Genomic DNA, 16,697 nt, shown 5'->3' with positions numbered 1-16,697 from the left:
TTCAGTGTTGATCGTTTGTTATGCAGGATTTTGTGCTACTTCTCGTTCATTTTCTCTAACTATATAATGCACATCCTAATTTTGTATTTCTCAGTTACCAATGTGTTTAAACAATCCTACCTAAAAAAGAACTTCGTCAATCTATCAAAATCCATGTTTTCCCACCTAAAAAACCTAATAAATCTCAATAAACCGTGTCAAACTTTTTCCGTCCAATTTCTCAACTGCACCACATGGTTCTAAACAGTCATGATTGATTGCCCATCTCCGCGAGCTCCATCCATCACAATAAATCACGAGCAAAAATCCCGCGAATCTAAAAATCGAATCAACTTGTCACGTTCGAGGGATCGAGACACAGACATTAAATCGTTTTTGCCAGAAATCCCGGTGCCCCGCGTCGCATTCCAAGCACCGAGAAGAAGAAGAAGAAGACGAAAAAAAAAACGGAGGAATCCACGGAACTTTAATCGCAGAATGCGTTTCGATTCGAGTGATCGATGGATCCGTGATATTCGGAAGAAGTCGCGTTCCAAAGGGGTAGGAATAGTCTGTTGTCCGACTACCGGCGGTGTCATTCCCCTCCGGCGCGGGCCTCGGCGTGATTAGTGTCAAGGTGAATTTACGGGAAGCTAATAAATTTCACTGTACGTCGTCGCGGTGATCGCGGTGTCGCGCGGAATTGCCTTCTTGATCCTCGCTTTCGTTCACTATTCGATGAGAACCGCCAATTTAGGTCCCGTTTCTCATTCAGCGGCGCGCATTCAACAGTGAGCTTCTTGAGTAATCGTTGCGCGTTCGTTTAGACCTCGATTTAACGGTACACCGGTGACCGGCCTGATCGGGCTTGAAATATCTTTTCAGATATGTTTATGCAAATATTATTGACCAACCGCGCGATTAAATTGCTCGGCCAGATACGGCTCCGCGCCCCGCGAAAAGAAGAAATCCGCCTGGAAGATTTACCGAACGAGAATTCTAACACGCGCAACGGCGTCTCGCGATTTTTCAACGATCGTTCGATCGCTATGTGTGCATGTATCGGTGATCAATTACTCCTCGTTGTGCTCGATTTCAGATACTACCAGCCCCGTTTCCTGGTTCGTTACTCTTAATTGCGGCAATATGAGTGGGACTGAGATTGTGGCAGCTTTTAGGGTAACTGTGGAGACACTTGCAATTTTTGCAGGAACTTGGAGCTTTTGCAAGAACTTTGGAAGATCATGGACCAGAACATTAGGACGGCTTGACTATAATACAAATTTTATGTAGTTAATCTTCTTGCATACTACAGTCATGAGTGAGACTGAGATTGTGGCAGTTTTTAGGGTAACTGTGAAGCCACTTGCAATTTTTGTGCGAGTTTATGGTTAGAAATCTTGGAGCTTTTGCAACAACTTTGGAAGATCATGGACCAGAACATTATGACGCCTTGACTATAATACAAATTTTATGTAGTTAATCTTCTTGCATACTACAGTCACGTTATTTTTGACTTGTTCCCATTCTCAAATTATTTTAAAAATGGTATCGGCATTCAGTGATCAGAATAAATGGTAAAGAATGATACGAAAGAGGGGAACGGTTCTCTCGAGGGAACTATAATAAGAGGAAACGATCGGAAACATCGGGTGAGCCACTGGCATTCCGTTTCCCGACAACCCTCGGCCATTTCCTGCGTCACGTGGCTCCCTGAATGAGTTATGACCCTGCAACATTGCGGTTTGACGTGGCTGGAGGTGTTCAACGTGACAGCTCGGAATTGGAAATTCAAATTCGAGGGAACCTTGTGGCACCGGACTGACGGGAAGTGTATGTCCCAGTGTACTTGTCATGGACTTCTAGTTGAATGGAAATGAAGGGAGAACCTTGATCTGGAGTTAATCGTTCACTGGTAGCAAAAAGGTTTTGTGCTTCAGCAATATCAAACTTTTATCTCTGACTGTTAGAAATAAAATGTATAATTTGCAAGAAAGGGAAACTAAACAGAAATTTATTTCTCCTGTCAATAATTCCACTCACATGAAAATCACGTGCCTGTACTCTGACATTATTTTAATACGTCACTGCATAATGTTTGGCCTTCCAATTTTTAAATATTCCACAGAGTCCAAAGCCCATCAAACACAGCCTCGGCAACAAGAAATCAACTCGCCGTCAAACAGAGACGGGAACTAATACCGAAACTAATTACCACAAATTACGGGGATAATAAAGACGAATAAATTTCATCACGCCGCACGGCGTCCGGCGAATCCCCGAAACGCGAGGAACAAAGTTAGAAACGTATTACATTGATATACACGCTGTCTCATTAAGCGATTCAGGCCTGACGATCGCATCATTCATCGAACCGATTGCGAAGCGAGCGGGAACGCGAGAGAAAGATGGCGGGCATCGACGGGGAACAAGGGAAAGAGAGAAGGAGGATGGATCAGAACGATCTAACAATAAGCTCCGTAACGAGGCAACGAGAGAATCAGCGGCTGGCGGCCGGTGATCGCTGATTAATGGAATCCCCGATCGCACGATAATTCTCCGTTTGATTAATTCACCGATTATTCTCCGCTCGGTTGACTACGAAATAGTGATTCGATCCGATCGATCGGACAGCGTACTCCGCCGGCTGATTGATCAGATAATAATTCGCCGGGCGTTCGCGATCGAGAGAGGATCGAGCGGCGGCGCGAGCGGGATCGGGGAGGATCGGGAGAGGATCGAGCGCGCGAGCGGGTTCTCTCGCTCGAACGCCTCGATCGGCGCTCGGGCCCAAGAAACGTGAATAATTGAATGAAAGTACACGCGGCGGGCGATGACTCGCGGCGTGATTAATTAAACGATAATTCTCCGTTTCGCTGACCGCGATACCACCGAGCGGCAAGGCCCACGATCGCTTTGCTTTGGCTCCGCCCCCCTCCCTCCCTTTCCTCCCACCACCGACACGGCCCCGATTAACGAATAATTACTCGGCCAATTGAAGATCGCGCGTGTCCCTCCGTCGGGATCGAGAGAACGAGATCCGAGGCTCGCCGTCGATCCAGGTGACCTTCTAAGTCGGTCAGCTGTTTAATTGGGCCCTCCGGGGGCCTTTTGTTGCCACCGGCAATTATATCACCTATAATTTTCGAGCAGTCCCGTTTAGTCCAGTAAACTTTTCGATTGTGCGACTCGATGTAACAGGATCGACAAAATGTCCGCTTCATCAAAATTCGCACTATTTCCCAGACTCGCAATAATCTGCAGATTGCACAACAGCTTCGTGCCTCCACAAATCACGCGAGCGGGCACAGGGCAATCGGCAGCCGCAGCAAAAATTCCAATCGAGCCGCGTTTCATAAGGCCATTAATTCGCCGGGGATTCGCGGAATGTCTAGGTCAATAAATTTCTAATCGGAAGCGTGGAAACGCGAGTAGCAAGTAGCAGGAAATTCGCCGCTTTCTAGATGGACGCGTTCCCATCGCGTTGTGCCGGCGCGGAGCGGCGTGCGTCGGTAAAAGAGAGGAGGCAATATTCTTGGCAATTAGCGGCGTGGAAAATCCGCGACGAATAAAGGCGAGGCGCATCGATCAGCCGGGGAGGAATTATCGATTGGCCTCGGCGAAACCTTAACCGGACAGCTCCTTGGGATCTGGGTCGTACCCTGAATTCTGGCTGCGTGCACCGTGTACACAGGCCGGGAACCGTAATTGCTCACGTAGCAGGGCACCGGGCTCCAACCACCACCTAAAACGACGCCCGGATCTGTCATTATCGAGTATCGAAAATTACAATGTTCCATCTCCAACGGGCATTAACCGGTTTTTAAACGATAGCCTCCCTTCTCCTCGTGTTCCCCTTGTATGACAACTTCGGGGAATCCGGCCGATCATCTCCAAACCCGCAACGAATTTCTGCACATCCTTTCAAATTTCCAAACCATGAGCCCATGCGCAAATCCGCTTTTTCCGGGTTTCGATGCTGTTTCGTTTGGAACGTGCCACTGGGGGAAACTCACAGTGCTCTCCGGGGGCAGAAAAATTACTGTACCGTACAGCGGAGGTAAAAATCAGTTTAAAAATCGTCAAATATTTCTAGACTGTATGCAGTTGCTATCAAAAATATAATTACACGCGTTAGAATTGTCAAAAAATATCAAATATAGCGATTAATCTAGTCCGGAAATGATCACCAGACCGCGGATTTATTTATAAGAAGAATTATTTTCGATTTGCTGAAACTATCGAAGGAGGAAATGTTAATTCAACATTATCGACCTAGGCAATTTTAGTTTCGCAGAGAGATCCGTCTAATTATCCTCGGGCCGGCGATCCAGCACTAATCAAAGTCCGGCGAGGAATGTGTCGCCGCGCGACGAAGAAGCGTTTCATCATCGGTATCTCGGCCATAGTGCATCCAGCTGAAAAACGGCCTTGGTACCACCTGGTCGGACCCCGTAGCCTGGCGTAGGTGTAACAGCTAGTGCATGCCGCGGTGCGTCGTTGAAAAGCGCAGTACACAAAGCGCCAATAATTCTTGCCGCTCGCAGAGGAACCAGCAGACGACCGGCGCGGCAAGAATCATCGGTGCACGCACGATAATTTATCGACGGAAAATTTGCATCGCCTCTCCATGGCCCCGGACCCGTATATAGACGAGTTATGATAATGGCCGCGCTTATGCGAAGACGAGGCATTAGACTAATTATCTATGCACGGTTTGCGGTACTTCGTTCATTGTGTTCGGGACACAGGACGACGTTAATTAAAGACGCAGCCTCGAACCTTTCCGCAGCCCGGCCATTATTTGTCCCGGCTTGTTAATAATGAATTTATGACGATCGCGATGCTGGCGTTCGCCTAGTCTCGGTCCTTTTATTTCACGTTATCCAATGTTGCTTAAATAGTGGTGTTAACGAGCTTTCCACCGAAGGGGATGAAAAATTGAACAATTTTTACTTTGCACGAAGATCCGCAGTCTGCTACAGTAAAGTCTCGATCTAAGTCCAGTCTTCGGGTCCGTGCTGTGACTAGGATCGTGTAGCTCCGTTCGGCTTAGACTTTACTGTAGTAATAAACGGACCGAGGTGTTTGACTGGACGGTTCCCGAGAACGTTGTCAATGTTGTTCACAATTTTTTCGAGGAGAGAATCGTGTACTTTTTGTGACAGATTAATTGAACTTTGACGAAGAAATAGAAAATTGTAGCGCAGAATTCCGAATTTTTAGATGCCACTGACAACTGAGAATACGTAAGCACTATGAAATAGCAAAAGCGCTAAGTTATGGGGCAAATTGTTTCCTAATGCCCGCAATGTTGAAACGCGCGGTATTAATGAGGGAGCCCGAGCCGAGGGAGACGTTTAAATCACAATCTTCCAATCGACCCTCGTCCATAGTTTAATCCAGCCAATTACACACACAATTCGAGGCCCCGAATCATCAATCGCGAAAGGTCCGAGTCAAATACCACCTGGATATACTAACTCGTTCTCCCCGGCGACAAAGGTCTCTCTCTCTCTCTCTCTCCTGAGCCGCGGCGTAATTATCGCCTGTGTGTGTACCGTTTCTACTCTTTCATCGGCGGTTTCTAATCCGTGGCGTGTTCATAATTATCCGTGAACTTTTCAAGCTACGTCGACGATAGAATATCGCTCGGATAGGCCGCGGGAGGGAACATTATGGAAGTCGCCGGGTCAATGGCTTGCTGAACATCTTTATTGCCGAACGAGCGAGCCTGAAGAGCCGGGATCGCTTTCTCGCGCAAGCTTCGGTGAGCTAAGTGCCTCGCTATGATCTGGACCGGTCGACTGGACCGTAAACTTCATTGGCTGTCTCGTATAAGTGCCACCGTTCACGATATTTAATGGAGTTTTCTCGAAATTTACGAAATATTTCGTTCGAGGCATGTTCCATTCTTGTGTGCTATGCTTCCTTCAATTTTGTACACTCTTCCAAAAAATATTATGCCAATCGCACAAATTCTTTGGAATAAAATTAATACTGGACTGGTTTATAGTAAAGATTAGTAGAGGGAATTTAAAACAGTAGAAAAATTAAATGAATTTTAAGATATATAATTTTTAACATCCTAAAATTGCTAAAAATAAAAATTTTGTATTCAGCTCCTGTGCCCTGCAATTTGTGCTTTTTATTTTCAATAGTTGCATCCTTACACGCGAGGACTATTAGAAACCGATACATGCTGTAAATGCATAATGAACACGCAATCTCGTGATGTATTATGTTATAACAATTTCCTTCGACAACGTCGAGCATCGTTAAAAAGTCAATCGAAACTGTCAGACTGAACTTTATAACTTCAGTTTCTGGATACACCGCATAACTTCATGATCGCTGGAAAGTAAACTAGCAAACGTCGATCCGATCTCTGAAATAATAGTAATCATCCGTCATCGATAATGGCGGAGGATATGTGTCATGGTATCCTTATAGCATTGCCACGATGATCGCCAGGATAATGCTATACCGTTGTTAAGAACTACATTGTGGCACGTTAATGTGCAAATAAAATTTCAGGACTGCTACAAAATCTTAAATTGACAGGTTGCTAGGAAGTCTCAATTTCCTGGACAAAAGTTTAACTTTCGTTAGTCGTTTTTCTTGAGCAAGAACTGACGCACCAAATGTTTAAAAATTTGTGCGAGGTCGAGAAATCCTACCTCGTTAATTAAAAATTAATTTATCGCTAGAAACCTGTTAATATTTTCAATACATTTTTTCAGACCTTGCTCAACTTTGGGGATCATTGGTAACATTTTTCTCAACTTTTACAACGAAACTCTTCTTAATTGATGATATCCGTGTGCTCTAATTGTAATTCTGAAGTTTCAAATGGTTTAAGCAGAAGTGGCGTGGATAAACAGGAAGTGGAAGCTGGATGGATCGTTCGAGGATCCAGCTGGATCGACGGCCACGGTTCCGATCGGTGTTTCGAAAGTTGGCCGGCCTGTCTAACATATTCCAGGAACTTTTCATCGCTCGAAGGCGTCCGAGGGTACGCACGCCTTCATTTGCTCTAATTTCCCGGGGCCGGTAAAACACAGGCCTCCGCCACGGCCGATTTAATCGAATCGACGCTAAACGGCTTGCCGAGTTATTAATTTGTTGCTGTTTCCTACTCAATCAGGGCGCAGAGTACGAATTACATCGCTGGTAACCGGTCATCGGGAGAAATCTATCAATCTGTGATTTATGGACCCGATCTGTCTTGCTGATTCTACCTCGATCACGATAACACTCGTCCTAATGAAATGATAAGCCATCGAAGACGTTAGCAATCATCACAAACTCGAGAGACTCACAGATTTCATTATAGATTCGTGTTGGGCTCGAATTCGTGATAGAATTCGTGCTCGTTCATTGATTAGCATGTTTGCCATTCAACTCGAATTTTTTATAGCTGTCTGTTTTCACGTTTACGCCTTACAAATTAAATAAAAAATGAATGCAAGTGACAGATTTTGATATTGAATAGAAAAATTGATCGCCTTTTTGTACAGATCAGTGTTACAAATAAAATTGTTACAGATCTCGTGTTAATTAATTATTCCGTTTACTTAAAATTGAACGACTTTTGGTGAAACTTCTGCGGCAGATTTTTGATCAAATAGACTTGAACAAAACAAATGCAACGAGCATTTGTTATTTGCTTATTGGACACTATTTTTACAATTTTTAATTTGAAGTGCAGCTGGAGCAACGTTGTACAAATTCACGATGACGTCATGACTCTCGTGCCCACTCTAATTAGACCACATTTTTAATCAGTCACGCGAACATTGTTACAAGCACGTCAAAGGAAGGATGAAGCACGATTACGCTGCTCCTAAGCTATTCTTAAGGGAACCCTGATGATACACCGCGGAATTATTCCTGATGAACAATATAATGCTATAATGGCGGAAAAAGATAGCATAACCGGGGGATAATTCCTTCATAACACAGGAAGAACGCGAAAGAATACTTTTGCTACGGTGATGATAAACAAGTCGTGTGAAGTCTCTGCTCGGCAGAAACGCGCGACATTAATTAAATAAACTGGCTGGCACGGAGGAGAACAGTGCCGCGCTGCCGGAAGAATGCACCGAGCCGAGAGAGAGAGGAACAGGGTTGGGAATGTGTATATTTACTCAGAAATGCAAACACGAGGACGTGGAAGTTGAAGAGTTAGCTAATCCCGCCGGTGTATTCCTGTTACGGTGCACTGGGAAGCTTATTGTCCGCGTTGCGTCGCGAAGCTGCGCGACAAATTCGCTCGGGATATCATGTTTCGCTAATCAACATTCCCGGGAAAATTAAAATCCAGTCTGCGATCGTACAAACATTTAGAAAATTCAGAGACATTTGCAATTGGTTGATTTCGTTCATACACTCGTTGTGTTCGTGAGCAGCAATTTTTATTTATATTAAATTAAGCTGCTTTCAATTTTATCTAAACTGTGTTTCTCGTAGAAAGATAATTCCGTGCTTCCGACCGGCTTCTTTTTGGAAAGGACTGTTCCGCCGGTGGTTGCAGGACACCCGGTGGATTCGATATCGGTTGTTAGGCAATTTTTCCGAAGATTACACGCGGTCTTCCCACCGGCATTCCACTTTCCTTATTGAACGGCGCTCGCAAAAACCGATAAAGGAGACAGAGCGAAGTAACGTCGCAAGAATTCATTTGCTCGATCCGGCCGCAAAAACAGGGTACCATACGCGGCAATTAAAACAGATAGCTCTCAACATCGTTATCGCTCCCTATCTGTTCCGTTTTCTCGGACGCTGCGTGGCAGCGATTACCCCGTTCGCCGGCTCCTCTTCTTCCTGCATTAACGGCGAGAGAGAGAGAGAGAGAGAGAGAGAGAGAGAGAGAGAGAGAGAGAGAGAGAGAAGAGAGGAGGTTCGTACAGCTAATCGGCGACAAAGCGGCAGCTCTCCGCCAAGTACGGGAATACAGTTAGACATCCTTGGATACGAGCAACACGGAAAGCAGGAAAGAACGGCCAGAAGGGGAAATACTCGGGGGAAATGTCGGAGACACTATCGTCGTTCGACTAATGTTGCCTGGAACCCGGTTCCTTAATGTGATGTTGTCAATGGAAAGATGCTCTGCTCGGATATGGCCTGGATCAGAGTATGGAATTTTTTGGGGGATTTTATGGGCGCAGGGGCTGCAGAGGACGCTAAGAGTCTTGGGAGATTAGGGGGACATTATGGACCTTTGAAGATTTGGACGCTGAATACCTCAAAGGAGACACGGACGGAGAATAGAAATGTTCAGGGTGCCGGAGATGCTAGGGATTTTAGGTTTCGAAACTTTGTGGTGGATTTCGAGAATTTATTGTCTCTGAAGGTTCCCAGAATGCGAGAGACACCCAGTACATTTGGAGCCCTGTCGAGGAGAGCTACTTTAGCCATTGAAACGCGAGATACTACTTTTCCTTTCACTCGTCATCGTATTTTGGAGCAGGGAGCCTCTTACTTTCTACGCTATAGGCGATCGCTATAATTGTTCGCCGGCGAAAAAATCTCTCGGCTCACGGGATCTTTTCGGTTTTCACTGGAACATTTGTAGACTGATTAATAACACGGCGGAACGGAAAGAATCATAAAAGACCGAACGAACGAACGGACGGAATACAGCCGAGTGTTCCTTTTTGCATATATATCAGGCACCGAAGTTATTCCGTGGAAACAAACTTCCCATGCATTATACAATTCTAACTTTCATCTGAACCGCGTGCCGCCTTTCCTCCGGTGCGCCTTCCAAGTTTACCTCCATCTTCGGAAACGTGTGGCAACAACTCGCACGAGTCGATTGCGATTTACCAATTTATTCCTCGACTACTCCCTTCCCTCCTCCACTGCAGAGACGCTAATAACTCGTCTAACCTTTCAACCGGTGGTCTCCTAGGATCGAAACTTGGCTTTTCGGCATTTTCGCGCCGAAATCTACAGGATTACGTAAAGAAAAGTTCAAAATTTCTGGTTTCCCGAGGTGAACATTGTTCTAGGTGTGGTAATGATTTAAAGAATTAGAGGGTTTCGAGCGATAACGAGACAAAGTGACTCCGTAAGTGGAACGAGCAATCCGGCGCGCGGATCGATTTGAAAAATGTGTCGCATCGGGCGCTGTCTAGTCTCCAAGTTTACCTCCATCTTCGGAAACGTGTGGCAACAACTCGCACGAGTCGATTGCGATGTAGCAATTTATTCCTCGACTACTCCCTTCCCTCCTCCGCTGCTGAGACGATAATAACTCGTGTAACCTTTCAACCGGTGGTCTCCTAGGATCGAAACTTGGCTTTTCGGCATTTTCGCGCCGAAATCTACAGGATTACGTAAAGAAAAGTTCAAAATTTCTGGTTTCCCGAGGTGAACATTGTTCTAGGTGTGGTAATGATTTAAAGAATTAGAGGGTTTCGAGCGATAACGAGACAAAGTGACTCCGTAAGTGGAACGACCAATCCGGCGCGCGGATCGATTTGAAAAATGTGTCGCATCGGGCGCTGTCTAGTCTCCAAGTTTACCTCCATCTTCGGAAACGTGTGGCAACAACTCGCACGAGTCGATTGCGATGTAGCAATTTATTCCTCGACTACTCCCTTCCCTCCTCCGCTGCTGAGACGATAATAACTCGTGTAACCTTTCAACCGGTGGTCTCCTAGGATCGAAACTTGGCTTTTCGGCATTTTCGCGCCGAAATCTACAGGATTACGTAAAGAAGAGTTAAAAATTTCTGGTTTCCCGAGGTGAACATTGTTCTAGGCGTGGTAATGATTTAAAGAATTATTGACTCCGTTAGTGGACCGAGCAGTGCGGCGCGCGGATCGATTTGAAAAAGGTGTTGCACCGGGCGCTGTCTAGTTAAAGGGTTAAGCTGGTTCGCGCGATATACTGTTGCAGCTGTCGCCTCGGAAAGATAACGCGGAGGAGTATGCGGAAGCCGGGGCACACCCACCCACCACGTGGGCCCTGTTAGGCTCTCTCGGTTCACACGCCCCCGCATCCTCGGCCGCGTCGCATCTATTTACGTGGTTGAGGACGCCTCGCCGATACGTGCGCACAATCGCGCGGCATTCTACTCCTTTGTCCTTCGTCCTTACCACGGGGCTCTCAGCTGGCCGGATCCGAGGATGTCTAACTGTATTCTGGCGCGGGTGCTTTGTCAACGATTAACGGGGCGAAAGGTGTTTGTGTGTTTGTGCAGGCTCGCGCGGGAAGGTCCTCGGCCGAAGGATAGGAACGCCGAGGATATGTGGGTCGGTGAAATGGTCGCGTGGGAAATTCTTTTCGAGCTGATCGTGTTGCACGGGGTGCGCTATTATCTGTCAGGACACTGCTTTGCCCAGCGCAAAAGGAGTGTCCGAGGATTCGGTTCACTGTTAGGCGATGTCCTTGTTAGGATTTGATGGAGGTTGCACTGATGGATGCTGTTTTCCGTGAGGATTCTGTTTTTAGAGGAATACGTGCCTAGGGATTTTCTTGCCTGCTGGATGAAGTCCCTAGAGCGACTGGTGCTATAGATTGCACTACTAGAAAAAGTGTCTAGGAAGCTTGATGAGCATTAGATTAATATAACTTTTGAACTAGTGATCTCCTGGGAATGAAATTTGGATTTTCGGCATTTTCTCGCCAGAATCTATAGGATTAGATTAAAAAAAGTTAAAAATTTTTGGTTTCCTGAGGCAAAGTTTAGACGAGCTTTGTCTCAGGAATTTTTCTGGTGGCTGATTTGAGTGTATGGGTGGTTGTGACGGAAGCTCGTGAGTGAGAGGTGTATGGTCGAGGATCTGGCAGGGTAATGGTTTTTCCGTACTCACCAGGAAGCGTGAGGCCACACGTGAGAACGTGTTCCGGTACGTCGTGAATGGTCCTGGGCGCTACCACGTCGTCGGCTCTCTTTTTCGTTCCTGAAACAGGAGACAACAGGGATCTCGTTACTCCCGCATCCTTTACGGATCCGATCTCCCTCCGTCCACGTTTGCATCTCAATCGACTATACGGAATCGTACACCGAGCAGATTTCGGTAATCTGATATAATACCGTATGGGGCTCGCGTAAAAGTCCCTCTCGTGACAGTTGCACAAATATGACCGCGATTCACCCAACGAGAAAGAGTATCGAATGACTCTCTTTCTCCCTCCCTCTCCCTCGCTCTCTCTCTCTCGGAACCCCCGGGCCCTGTGAAACGAAAAACGATAGGGAGCATGAGCTGCGTGTTTTCGCACTCGACGACATTGCCGAAATTCTGCCCTGCCACCTTTGTTTGCGCAACACTGCACAAAAGGGAGCATTGTACAAAGGGGATGCAGTTAAATGCTTACAATTCTCCGCTTTGTTTTAACAGATTGAAAAAGCAATTTGCTAATTACGTCCAATTATTTTTGTACAACAGACTTACTGTCGCATAACTTACGGTCACATTGCTGTTGAGTGTAAGTTGTTAATTAAAATTGCATTTCATACGACATAGAAGGTTAATGAATCATCTCGGTTACTCCTCCTTGATCGTTTTACGAGTTATTTGATAAAATATTGTTACTATGAAAACCATTACAGGACTAAATGGTAGTAATGGTCGCATTAACGTGTTGATGGTCAAGGTTAGGCTTAATAATGAAGCTATGAGTGCAGGCTATGAATTTATGGACCATTATCATTCTCATTAGCTAAACCATGGTTTATGACCGTAGACTCTGCGTTTCATTTCTTCTTTTATTGTTTTCCTAGTTGCGTGACGCAATCGGGAGATGTTCACTGCTATTTCACAGTTTACCGCTGTAATCTGCACCAACAATACATCCATTTTTTTCCTAGGATACATTATCACCTCTTGTATCAAATAATCCTTATTCTATTTATTGGTCAGAAAAATGTTCCGAACAAAAATGAGCTGATTCGCCCGACTTGAAGCTTGTTGCATAAATGTAAATAAAAATATATTAATATATTAAAGAGCATACAATACTTGACTGAAGAAATGGACCCGACGTTAAAACGACAAATGGAGGACCCTATAAATAAGTGATCGTTGGTTCGGAAACGCATCAGAACTTTCGCGCTCACCCAATACAATGCAGTTTAGTTTAGTGCCGGGTTCGGAACAAAAGTGAAATCGTTCGGGCTGTCGCCGGTCCGTGATCGAGAGTTGAGATGTAAATTAACTTCTGTCAAGCGGAGTACTTCTAATTTATAGTGGAAGGAACGACACGAAACAGGAAGCGCCGTGGCCCGACGCGTCGCGTCTGGATTTGAAGGTTGCCGGCTCGGAAACGAGCCACAGAATATCCGCTTTTTAATCTGACCTTCTCTCTCTCCCCCCTCCCCAACCCCGTCGGTGCCGAACGATCGCGGCTTGGCTTCCTCTAATTTCACCTCTTAACCCTCGCCACCTTCGAGGAAGCGAAGCACAGCGAGCGAAGCACAGCGAGCGAAGCGGCACAGTGAACGGCTCGCGGGATACGCACGCATCTTTTCGCCTTCTAATAATCGCGCGGCGTACCGGCGTCATTTTGTAGCGCTTTCTACCGCCGCGACGTGGACAAATTAATTGCTGGCAATTAAGACGCCTCGCTGGCAGTTTATGGTTTATTGTGGCTCGTCCTTACGGTTTAAACACAACGCGCAAAAGCGCCGATGAAAGTAGCAAACGTTTAATGAGTCCCGACCGAGCGCTGTAGGAAGTCCGATGATTTAAACGGGAGCATAACTTTGCGCCGATCTTTTATTACCGACCAATCCGCTGGTTGCATAAAACCGGCCGCTGCGAAACGCTTTGCCACACCTGCGGTTCTTGCTCTGTTCTACCTGAAAGGGCTTTCTCGTTCGTTGTTCTTGCCGGCCTTGTTTTTCCTAGACTCGCGTGGTTCTTTTGTGACATTTTGGCGCAACGAAACAGCTTAATTATAGTGCAGTGCGTGTAAAATTGATACCAGACCGTCGATTTTTCCGTGCATTTGTTAATTGATTAACTCGACTTTTAAATTTAATTCTATGCATCGTTTCGCAGGAATTTATTCTCTACAGGTATCATCTGTGTGAAATAGCACTTAAATAAATCGGCCTAGCCATGCACCATAATATCCACATTATACTGCGCAAGAACTACTGCGCCTTCTCGTATCAATTATTTCATAAATTCACTCAAACTGCTCAGCTAATTTATTTCTTACCTATCTCATTTTTAGGCGAAACTCACTTTATTTTTTCATGAACTGTACTATTGTTCACTGCTCGAGGCCTTCGCGAAAGCTGCAAACAATTCAGCACTTACCTAACGGGATAATAAAATTTTGTAACAAGAATAATAATCGAAAGTTGCCGAGCGCTAATCGTTACGTGATTAAGCAGCTCACGTAACTTTATTTATTCGCGAAACAGGAAAATTTGAACGGTATTAAAATTTGTCCTCGTACTAAGTTTATCCTGATTATCGTTCGTTTAAGAAGTTAATGGTACGGTAAGAACAGACTTCGAATTAAAAACACGATTGTACGTACGTAATCGTTCGGTATCATGAATTAACATTATTCATGAGCCAGGCATAAACATTCATTCGTTATTATATAATTTAAGGCAAACTTGACTGGAGATATGATCCGTGGAAAACGCAAATCACTGCACCAATTACTATAATTAGTACGAGATCATAGTTTTTAACATTTGAAATCTTAACATCTCTTTATCCCATATCTCCAATAAAAAAATTCAATTGTATAATCGAATTCTCCGATACATAAACTAAAAAAGTCACACAAAATAGGATTTAACACAGTTAATTTTTAATTATTTCACTTCTAACTTCGATAAATGTGTCTACAAAAATCAAACAATGTAACAATTGAAAACTTCATTTATACATAAATTTCTAAAAAAATCACAAGACAGAACACGAAACAAAATTCCAATTTATCAAGATCACAGTGACAAACTAAATTTCAGCTTTCACGAACGTCCAGCGCAAACACGCGAATTTGCATAAACATTCCGAGCCGGACAGCAACCAGTTCGTTTCTAGCTGTGCAAGTCGATCATGCTCAGAATGAAGACGGACACCGCGTCGATCAAAGCTGCCATAATCGTCCGCGAGAGCGATCGTTAATCCTATAACGCGCAGCTATTAATTATCATCGTCAATAAATTCGACATTCTGATCGTTCCCCGTACAATTTCCACCGTCGTTTCTCTCCAACCATAATCCCGTCAGTTAAGACGCATCCCCTGTATCCTCGCAGCCGAAGCTACAATTTCCCGAAGCCTGTGATTCCTTCCTTCTGACGTTTCGCACGGACAACCTATCAAAACATCGTTGCGCCGCTGATTTGCATGGAAATTTCAGCAGTTAGACTCGTTAACGACCGGCGCGTTAATTGCTCGGATAACGAGAGCAACAGTCCCGCGAGACAATAGGGGCCGACGATGGAGGGGGATAGGGGGAGGGCCGTGATGATTCAATGGGGGACCGTTCGGAGAACAAAGGGGACTAACAGCGACGATAAGCGACGACCAAGGAATCGCAGTTGCTTATCCGACGCTTATCGTTCGTGATTTCGCGGAACTCCGATCTGCGCGCGACCATACGATCGTACTCGCGTGTTGCTATTATTTTGCGACGTTTATCTGCTTCCGGAGAAAATGAACGATCAGAAGACAATCGCTGCAAAAGCAACGGGGAACCGCGTAAACATTACACTGCGAATTTTTCTGCAAAATCAGAAATTCAAATCAGAACTTGCGAAGTGACCGATGGAAGGGATAGGTTCCGGCTTTCACAAAAATTAGAACCATAGTAGGCAGGGAAACGCAACTAAAGAATGACGAAAATTAGTTCGAAATGGCCTCGGCCAGTTTGCGCCATAAAACTACAGAAAATTCGGCAATTATTCGGAGCCCCTCCGGAGAACCGATCGTTATCCAATTAATCCATCCGGAGACAATCTCATTGTGCCCTCGACTTCGAGCACAGAACAATGCCATCCCTTTCGGCCCGTAAAACCGGTCCCAACGGTCAAAATCGCGTGTTTCGGCACCGTTTCTCCGAACGAAGGGCCCGAAAGTTCGGCGTCCGATCCGGCAAAGACATCGAAAGCGGGATCAGCTGTTCGGCATCGCGTGACGTCGTCCAATCAGCGGTTTAATCGTCGGTGGATCGTTGACCGACGCGATCTCGAGCCCGCGGGTTATGCTCGTTCCCGAGAAATTAGAAATCCGCGCGGCCTGTCGGTCCGCCGCCGTCGCGTGCCATAAATCCTCTCGTTAATCGCAGTCAAACGTGGACCGCGTAAATAATGCGCCGCGTCGCGCCGGTGCGTGCCCGATAATTACGTCCCGGACGATCGCTCGTTTTAATTGCAATCATTATCCGGGGCCCCGCGTCTTGTCTCCCGTGGCCGTTCGCGCGGCACCGATCACTGTGATTACCGTCGGCGACACGCGTTTTAGAGTAATATAGCTGTCCGTTTACCGGAGTATGGTTGTCGTCCTGAATTCGGCGACCGCGCAACCCGCAATCAACTTCCTGTCACTGCGACGACGCAAGTTCAAACTTGGACTGTTTCTCCAATTTTTTTGGGCACGGCGCTCTTTGTCTCGGGGCCATTTTTCTTCCCCTTTGCAACTTCGGCGGGTTCGAGTGACATTAACACGTTGAACGTCACGTCAGCCATATGTGGCTGACGGAATTATTTGTGCAGGTTTTAAAATGAATTTTTAC

The 16,697-nt window shown here is 45.7% G+C and overlaps 1 protein-coding gene across 6 annotated transcripts in view; it reads right to left on the bottom strand.

The window, feature by feature from the left end:
• Positions 1-16,697, bottom strand: part of LOC143357013 (uncharacterized) — a 410,515-nt gene that overhangs the window by 150,271 nt on the left and 243,547 nt on the right. For all 6 annotated transcript variants that reach the window (XR_013082750.1, XM_076793133.1, XM_076793135.1 and 3 more), the window contains one exon: positions 11,805-11,894. Coding sequence is in view for 5 of the 6 variants with exons in the window: in XM_076793133.1 (XP_076649248.1) it covers positions 11,805-11,894 (90 nt within the window). In the remaining variant the exon portion in view is untranslated. The remainder of the gene's footprint in view (positions 1-11,804; positions 11,895-16,697) is intronic.

Source organism: Halictus rubicundus, chromosome 9, assembly GCF_050948215.1.
Source record: "Halictus rubicundus isolate RS-2024b chromosome 9, iyHalRubi1_principal, whole genome shotgun sequence".
In the NCBI taxonomy this organism is placed as follows: Eukaryota; Metazoa; Arthropoda; class Insecta; order Hymenoptera; family Halictidae; genus Halictus; species Halictus rubicundus.
The sequence above is the reverse complement of the archived record's forward strand: the minus strand, read 5'-3'. Positions and strand labels throughout refer to the sequence as shown.